Source organism: Penaeus vannamei, chromosome 40 (assembly GCF_042767895.1).
Source record: "Penaeus vannamei isolate JL-2024 chromosome 40, ASM4276789v1, whole genome shotgun sequence".
Taxonomy (NCBI): domain Eukaryota; kingdom Metazoa; phylum Arthropoda; class Malacostraca; order Decapoda; family Penaeidae; genus Penaeus; species Penaeus vannamei.
Window position 1 is genome coordinate 21,827,719 of NC_091588.1, and position 10,000 is coordinate 21,837,718.

General features: G+C 33.7%; 1 protein-coding gene across 1 annotated transcript in view; it reads right to left on the bottom strand.

Moving 5' to 3' along the window:
• LOC113823528 (metalloreductase STEAP4) overlaps nucleotides 1–7,058 on the bottom strand; it is a 21,211-nt gene extending 14,153 nt beyond the window's left edge. The window contains exons 1-3 of the mRNA XM_027376191.2: nucleotides 6,729–7,058; nucleotides 1,796–1,945; nucleotides 1,110–1,248 (exon numbers count right to left, since the gene is read on the bottom strand). Coding sequence (XP_027231992.2) covers nucleotides 1,110–1,248; nucleotides 1,796–1,945; nucleotides 6,729–7,009 — 570 coding nt within the window. The 5' untranslated portion in view covers nucleotides 7,010–7,058. The remainder of the gene's footprint in view (nucleotides 1–1,109; nucleotides 1,249–1,795; nucleotides 1,946–6,728) is intronic.
• Nucleotides 7,059–10,000: the final 2,942 nt, after the last annotated feature.

Genomic DNA, 10,000 nt, shown 5'->3' on the forward strand with positions numbered 1-10,000 from the left:
TCTTTAAAATAACGTAATATGTATGAGAATGTTCGTGTGATTCCCGGGACCTCACTCCGAAAGCGCCATGTTTGTTTACATGATTTCCGAACGGAGTTCATTCGGAAACGAAAAAAATTGACGGAAAAAGTGCTAGCGTGATAGGGCCTTTAGAGACCGGCGGAATTGCTGATACGGAAAAGCGGCCAGCCCTGTATTTAGGGTAAAATTAGTATGTGAGGGAAATTGCTGTTGGATAAATAGGACAATCTTAACTCAACCGCGAACATCAGGAATCCAGTCTTTTGAATTATAAATCCCTTCGATAATCCTCCTTTAATTGCCAGATTGATGAAGGTCGATCTTGACATCACATATCAAGTAATCACAGACATGTCACTCTTTATTGTTGAAAGATAATTAATTATTTGGTCTCGCGGGGAGCTCACTTCAGCACCACTGAGTTCTAATTCGAACGCAGTATTGCCACCATTACCGCAAATGATACGAAGACGACGCCAGGGCCAAGATTTCGGCGTTATTGGAGATAAAGATGAATAATTACCTGTATATCATGAAGTAGGAATTTATACCAAACTGTAATACAAGTAATAAATTTGCAAATAAAAAGAAAGAAAGAAAGAAGCAACAACTACAGTGCTTGATAAATAAGTAATCGGAAGTCGAGGCTCCATCACCGCTTTCGCATGGGTTTACGTACTCGAGTGTTCATGAGTAAGAATATCTGGAATGAGAGAGAGAGAGAGAGAGAGAGAGAGAGAGAGAGAGAGAGAGAGAGAGAGAGAGAGAGAGAGAGAGAGAGAGAGAGAGAGAGAGAGAGAGACAGAGAGGGAGGGAGAGGGAGAGAGAGAGAGAGAGAGAAGAACGAGATAAAAGGAAGCAGGAAGGAAAGAGAGAAAGAAAGAAAGAAAGAAAGAAAATAAAAGAAAGAAAACAAAAGAAAGGAAGGAAGAAAGAAAAGAAAGAAAGAAAGAAAGAAAGAAAGAAAGAAAGAAAGAAAGAAAGAAAGAAAGAAAGAAAGAAAGAAAGAAAGAAAGAAAAGAAAAAAAACAAAAAGATGATCTTCCTCCCAGTTCCCATTCCCTCGAAACTTTGCCCTATGACCTTACCTCCCGGCTGCCCTGGATATTGCCGTGCTGGAGGGCGTAGGCTGAGATCGTGTTGAAGGCCTTGACCACGTGACTCTCCGGTAGAACCTCCTGAAGTCTTTCGGCGAGGCTGAGGTCCTTGGAGGAGGAGCCCGGGGATCTAGGAGGAACGGAAGAGAAGTTGGCGGTGTTTTGTTTATTTTTCTTATTTATATATTGTTTTTAAAGAAAATTATTGTTGAAGATAATAATGATTTTTTTACTAAAGATAATGGTTGAACAATTATTATTAAAGATAATGGTTGAAAAAATATTGAAGATAATGGTTGAAAAATGAAGTGAACATATTTGAAAAAAAAATGCTGAAGATATTTGAAAAAAAAAATATTTAAGATAATGGTTGAAAATTAGTATTGGAAATAATTGTTAAAAATGATTTGAAGATAATGTTTAAAAATGAAGACGATGGTTGAAAAATGATTATTGAAGATAATGTTTGAAAAATAATGCTAAAGATAATGGTTGAAAAATCATTATTGAGGATAATAGTTGAAAAAAATAGATTGAAGATACTGGTTGAAAAATTGATACTGAAGACAATGGTGAAAAAATACAGGAGATAAGAGTTTTAAAAAAGTTACTCAAGATAAACAGGGGAAACTATGATCGATGTCAATTCTATAAATCCTTATATTCCACACATTTACCTGTTACTAATATCCACCACGATTTTGTTTTTGAGTTCCTGGCGAGGTAAAGAATGATGGTGATCAGCGGGGATGGCCAGAATCACCATATCACTGTGAGAAAGTGCTTCGTTCACTGTCGTCACCATAGCAACCTCCTTCAACCGGCCTCTGCGTTGAAGGAATAGTGTTATGAAAAGAAAGTGAAGCGGAAAATACGATAAGTGATATAGCTTTAAGGGGAAAAAAAAGTGAGGGTACAATTATCGAAAATTGAATGAAATGTCAGTCCCCTTTTTCAAGTATATATTTTTTTTATTAGTTACCCGTACACCTCTTGTTTTCTGTTGGATATAAAATGTTGAATTTTGATTTAAAGAAAATATGTGATATAGCTTTAAAAGGGGAAAAAAAGTGAGGGTACATTAATAGAAATTGAAAATTGAATGAAATGTCGTTCCCTTTTCATATAGATTTTTATATTAGTTACCCGTACATCTCTTGTTTTCTGTTGGATATCAAATGTTGAATTTTGATTCAAAGAAAATATGTGATATAGCTTTAAAAGGGGAAAAAAGTGAGGGTACATTTATAGAAATTGAAAATTGAATGAAATGGCGTTCCCTTTTCATATAGATATTTATATTAGTTACCCGTACACCTCTTGCTTTCTGTTGGATGGCAGATGTTGAGTTTTAATTTGAGTTTTAATTTAATTTTCTTTCCACGCCTATCCACTCACTTCAGTCATATCAACATCAAATTTTACTAAGAAATACGTAAGCACCAAGGCAGCACGTCAGACTCATATCACACTCATGTTACTCCTATGAAATAAGTCATGCAATGTTAAATAGACTCGTGTATTCCGTGTATTCTGTTCTCTAAGTATTTACACACGAAGCGCCACAATCTGATTTTAGAATTCATGCACGAAACACCACAGTCATGCATGTTTTTTTTTTTTTTAAGAATTCATGAACGAAACACCACAGTCATGCATGTTTTTTTTTTAAGAATTCATGAACGAAACACCACAGTCATGCATGTTTTTTTTTTTTAAGAATTAATGAACGAAACACCACAGTCATGCATGTTTTTTTTTAAGAATTAATGAACGAAACACCACAGTCATGCATGTTTTTTTTTTAAGAATTCATGAACGAAACACCACAGTCATGCATGTTTTTTTTTTAAGAATTCATGAACGAAACACCACAGTCATGCATGTTTTTTTTTAAGAATTAATGAACGAAACACCACAGTCATGCATGTTTTTTTTTTAAGAATTCATGAACGAAACACCACAGTCATGCATGTTTTTTTTTTAAGAATTCATGAACGAAACACCACAGTCATGCATGTTTTTTTTTTTAAGAATTAATGAACGAAACACCACAGTCATGCATGTTTTTTTTTTAAGAATTAATGAACGAAACACCACAGTCATGCATGTTTTTTTTTTAAGAATTAATGAACGAAACACCACAGTCATGCATGTTTTTTTTTTTTAAGAATTAATGAACGAAACACCACAGTCATGCATGTTTTTTTTTTTTAAGAATTAATGAACGAAACACCACAGTCATGCATGTTTTTTTTTTTTAAGAATTAATGAACGAAACACCACAGTCATGCATGTTTTTTTTTTTTAAGAATTAATGAACGAAACACCACAGTCATGCATGTTTTTTTTTTAAGAATTAATGAACGAAACACCACAGTCATGCATGTTTTTTTTTTTAAGAATTAATGAACGAAACACCACAGTCATGCATGTTTTTTTTTTTAAGAATTAATGAACGAAACACCACAGTCATGCATGTTTTTTTTTTTAAGAATTAATGAACGAAACACCACAGTCATGCATGTTTTTTTTTTTAAGAATTAATGAACGAAACACCACAGTCATGCATGTTTTTTTTTTAAGAATTAATGAACGAAACACCACAGTCATGCATGTTTTTTTTTTAAGAATTAATGAACGAAACACCACAGTCATGCATGTTTTTTTTTTTTTAAGAATTAATGAACGAAACACCACAGTCATGCATGTTTTTTTTTTTTTAAGAATTAATGAACGAAACACCACAGTCATGCATGTTTTTTTTTTTTTAAGAATTAATGAACGAAACACCACAGTCATGCATGTTTTTTTTTAAGAATTAATGAACGAAACACCACAGTCATGCATGTTTTTTTTTTTAAGAATTAATGAACGAAACACCACAGTCATGCATGTTTTTTTTTTTAAGAATTAATGAACGAAACACCACAGTCATGCATGTTTTTTTTTTTTAAGAATTAATGAACGAAACACCACAGTCATGCATGTTTTTTTTTTTTTAAGAATTAATGAACGAAACACCACAGTCATGCATGTTTTTTTTTTTTAAGAATTAATGAACGAAACACCACAGTCATGCATGTTTTTTTTTAAGAATTAATGAACGAAACACCACAGTCATGCATGTTTTTTTTTTTTTAAGAATTAATGAACGAAACACCACAGTCATGCATGTTTTTTTTTTTTAAGAATTAATGAACGAAACACCACAGTCATGCATGTTTTTTTTTTAAGAATTAATGAACGAAACACCACAGTCATGCATGTTTTTTTTTTTTAAGAATTAATGAACGAAACACCACAGTCATGCATGTTTTTTTTTTTTAAGAATTAATGAACGAAACACCACAGTCATGCATGTTTTTTTTTTTTTTTAAGAATTAATGAACGAAACACCACAGTCATGCATGTTTTTTTTTTTTAAGAATTAATGAACGAAACACCACAGTCATGCATGTTTTTTTTTTTAAGAATTAATGAACGAAACACCACAGTCATGCATGTTTTTTTTTTTTAAGAATTAATGAACGAAACACCACAGTCATGCATGTTTTTTTTTAAGAATTAATGAACGAAACACCACAGTCATGCATGTTTTTTTTTTTTTAAGAATTAATGAACGAAACACCACAGTCATGCATGTTTTTTTTTTTTTTAAGAATTAATGAACGAAACACCACAGTCATGCATGTTTTTTTTTTTTTAAGAATTAATGAACGAAACACCACAGTCATGCATGTTTTTTTTTAAGAATTAATGAACGAAACACCACAGTCATGCATGTTTTTTTTTTTAAGAATTAATGAACGAAACACCACAGTCATGCATGTTTTTTTTTAAGAATTAATGAACGAAACACCACAGTCATGCATGTTTTTTTTTTTTAAGAATTAATGAACGAAACACCACAGTCATGCATGTTTTTTTTTTTTAAGAATTAATGAACGAAACACCACAGTCATGCATGTTTTTTTTTTAAGAATTAATGAACGAAACACCACAGTCATGCATGTTTTTTTTTTTTAAGAATTAATGAACGAAACACCACAGTCATGCATGTTTTTTTTTTAAGAATTAATGAACGAAACACCACAGTCATGCATGTTTTTTTTTAAGAATTAATGAACGAAACACCACAGTCATGCATGTTTTTTTTTTTTAAGAATTAATGAACGAAACACCACAGTCATGCATGTTTTTTTTTTTAAGAATTAATGAACGAAACACCACAGTCATGCATGTTTTTTTTTTTAAGAATTAATGAACGAAACACCACAGTCATGCATGTTTTTTTTTTTTAAGAATTAATGAACGAAACACCACAGTCATGCATGTTTTTTTTTAAGAATTAATGAACGAAACACCACAGTCATGCATGTTTTTTTTTAAGAATTAATGAACGAAACACCACAGTCATGCATGTTTTTTTTTTTAAGAATTAATGAACGAAACACCACAGTCATGCATGTTTTTTTTTAAGAATTAATGAACGAAACACCACAGTCATGCATGTTTTTTTTTTTTTAAGAATTAATGAACGAAACACCACAGTCATGCATGTTTTTTTTTTTTTTAAGAATTAATGAACGAAACACCACAGTCATGCATGTTTTTTTTTTTTAAGAATTAATGAACGAAACACCACAGTCATGCATGTTTTTTTTTAAGAATTAATGAACGAAACACCACAGTCATGCATGTTTTTTTTTTTTTAAGAATTAATGAACGAAACACCACAGTCATGCATGTTTTTTTTTTTAAGAATTAATGAACGAAACACCACAGTCATGCATGTTTTTTTTTTTTAAGAATTAATGAACGAAACACCACAGTCATGCATGTTTTTTTTTTTAAGAATTAATGAACGAAACACCACAGTCATGCATGTTTTTTTTTTAAGAATTAATGAACGAAACACCACAGTCATGCATGTTTTTTTTTTTTTAAGAATTAATGAACGAAACACCACAGTCATGCATGTTTTTTTTTAAGAATTAATGAACGAAACACCACAGTCATGCATGTTTTTTTTTTAAGAATTAATGAACGAAACACCACAGTCATGCATGTTTTTTTTTTTTTTTTTTTTAAGAATTCATGAACGAAACACTATAGTCATGCGTCTCTCTCTCTCTCTCTTTAATTCATGAACGAAGCTGTACAGTCATGCATCTCTTTTTACAGAATTCATGAACGAAATACTATAGTCATGTATCTTTTTTTTTTCAAATTCATGAACGAAACACTATAGTCATGCATATTTCTCTCTCTCTCTCTCTCTTCTCTCTTTTTTTTTTTCTAATTCACGAAGGAAACACTACAGTCTTGCATATCTTTTTTTTTAAGAATTCATGAACGAAATTCTATAGTCATGCTTCTCTCTCCTTTTTCAAAAAATCATTAACGAAACACTACAGTTATGCACTCTCTTTCTTATTCCCTAAATTTTCATGCACGAACTTTGGTTCCAGATTCTGTAAGAAAGTATGAAAAGCAAAAGACAAATAGATTACGAAAAATATAAAACACACAAACAGACACACATTTACAAACTACAGTCATGCAGTCCCATGACAACTAGCCATGCAATCCCATGCAGTTCCTTACCTAGCCCGGTCTGGGTTCCTGCTCCCGACCACAGGCTGAAGACGTGACCTGCTCATGGCAATAGACAAGGCCAGGGTCATGTCACCGCTGCCCATGAACACCACTTTTCTGTTCTTGTTCACCTCGGAAACTCTCTGAAGATCACCACTTTTATCACCACTTTCTCCATCACCCTTTTCTCGTTCTGCGCTCGACGTGGGGGGGCGGAGGCTCGTCTCGTCATGCAGGTTAGTGTCATGTGTCTCGTAGGCTGTGTTGGTGACGCCGTCTGCGAGCTCCATTTTGGATTTTTTTTTCTTTTGTGCTGATTTGGTTTCTTTGGTTTTATTCTGGGTTCTGTAAATAAGAATGAAAAGTAGGTAATAAGAATAAGAGTAATAGCACACGAACACACGCACGCACGCACACACACACGCACGCACGCACGCACGCACACACACGAACACACACACACAAACAAACAATAAATTACACATAATCTAGAAGCACCCAGGTCACTAATGCAATAAATTATTCACACGAAGAATAACATTAAATTGTCCCTTTTCTCACGTACGCTGGTGACGTCAGCAACCACAACCTCTTTGGCTGAGTTAGTACAGGTAATGATAATAATAACAGTTATTGCCATATTGCCTTGGTATTAAGGGTAATTGATGCAATCAATGAAATAATGCCTGGTTAATGATTGCCAAAATTTAATGGCATCTAGGCTAAGACACATCAATGGTGAAAATTTAATAAAAATCTTTTCATAACTTTTGGAGTTGTTCTGCTAACAAACTAACTAACTAACCAACGCTACCAAAACATAATTTCCTTGGCGGTGGTACAAATGGTCACGCGAGAAACATAATTTGCGATATAGACGAAGAAACAAAATAACAAAGAAAGAAAGAAAAAAAAAAAAATCATATAACTCTTCAACTCCTAACCAGCTCATTTCTACCTCGAAAAAGTAACTGGTGAACTAGAGAACGAAAATAAATATAAAAATAAGTAAATCAATTGATTAGTAGATAAATAGAAAAAACAAATTAAATATAAGATATCGACATTTAAATTTGACTCCGCGCCTGCTAAAATGTCGTTGAAAATGGCGGGAACTTTTGTATGGCGTCGAGGCTTAGCATGTGGCTCTCTTTGTCACAAAACTTCTCAAACACTAATCTCAGTTCGGTGAAAAAGTTTTTTTTTTTAGTTCTATTCTTTTTATTTTTTTAATGAAGAGTATTAGAAAAGTTGTATAGTTTTTTCCTTGTTGGTGAATTCAAAGGCAGATTGGAAATAATTAGGTAGGCCACAAGGGGATAAGATGGAAGAAAGAGAGAGAGAGAGAGAGAGAGAGAGAGAGAGAGAGAGAGAGAGAGAGAGAGAGAGAGAGAGAGAGAGAGAGAGAGAGAGAGAGAGAGAGAGAGAGAGAGAGAGATGGAGAGAGAGATGGAGAGAGAGATGAAGAGAGTGAAAGAGAGATAGAGATAGATAGAGAGAGAGAGAGAAAGGTAGATATAAATACATATATGTATATATATATATATATATATATATATATATATATATATATATATATATATATATATATATGCACACACACACACACACACACTCACCACACACACACACACACACACACACACACATATATATATATATATATATATATATATATATATATATATATATATATATATGTGTGTGTGTGTGTGTGTGTGTGTGTGTGTGTGTGTGTGTGTGTGTGTACAAGGGAGAGAGTAAAAGGAAAATCGAGAAACAACGAAAAAGAGAAAGAATTCACAAACGACCTAGTTTCTCTGTCATTCTGCACTGCCCTTCACATTTTTCTAATCTCACCTTAATTAACTCTCAAGCATTTTCTGTTGATACACGAAAGAGAATTAAAGCAGAAATGAGTCAAGTGAAATGAGTAAGTGAAATGATTAATTTTATGCCTTTAATCCGAGTTTTATATTATTGTAGACATTATTATTATTGTCATTATCATTATCTTCATCATCATTATTATCATTATCATTATCATTATCCTCCTCATTATTATTGTTATTATAATAATTATCAATACTACTACTATTATTCTTATGAATGGCATTATTATGATAATAATTATTTTCATTATTTTTTATAATAGTTATATTATAATAGTTTTATTTCTTATTGTCCTATCATTATTATTATCAGTTCTTCTTATTCGTACTCTTCTTATCATTAGTATTAGTTATCATCATCCTCATCTTTATTATAATTTTCATCATTATTAGTATTATCCTCCTCCTTCGAATTATTACCCTCCTCCTCCTTCTCCTTCTTCTAAGAATTATTATCCTCCTCCTCCTCCTTCTCCAAATTCTTCTTCTCCTCCTCCTCCTCCTCCTCCTTCTTCTCCGAATTATTATCCTCCTCCTCCTCCTCCTTCTTCTCCGAATTATTATCCTCCTCCTCCTCCTTCTCCAAATTCTTCTCCTCCGCCTCCTTCTTTTCCGAATTATTATTATCCTCCTCCTTCTTCTCCGAATCATTATCCTCCTCCTACTCCTCCTTCTCCGCATTATTATCCTCCTCCTCCTCCTTCTCCGAATCATTATCCTCCTTTTCCTCCTCCTTCTCCGCATTATTTTTCTCCTCCTTCTCCTTCTTCAAAGAATTATTATCCTCCTCCTCCTCCTCCTTCTCCGAATTATTATCCTCCTCCTCCTCCTCCTACTCCGAATTATTATCCTCCTCCTCCTCCTCCTTCTCCGAAATTATTATCCTCCTCCTCCTCCTCCTTCTCCGAATTATCCTCCTCCTCCTCTTCTTCCTTCTCAGAATTATTATCCTCCTCACAATTTTTATGCTCCTCCTCCTCCTTCTCCGAATTATAATCCTCCTCCTCATCTTCTTCCTTCTCCGAATTATTATTATCCTCCTCCTCCTCCTCCTCACAATTTTTATGCTCCTCCTCCTCTTCCTTCTCCGAATTATTATCCTCCTCCTCCTCCTACTCCGAATTATTATCCTCCTCCTTCTCCTTCATCTGAATGAATGAATGATTATCCTCCTTCTCCGAATCATTATCCTCCTCCTCCGAATTATCCTCCTCCTCCTCCTCCTTCTCCGAATTATCATCCGCCTCCTCCTCCTCCTAATTATTATCCTCCTTCTTCGAATTATTATCCTCTTCCTCCTCCTCAGAATTATCCTCCTCCTCCTCCTTCTCCGAATTATCATCCCCCTCCTCTTCCTTCTCCTCCTCCTCCGAATTATTATCCTCCTTC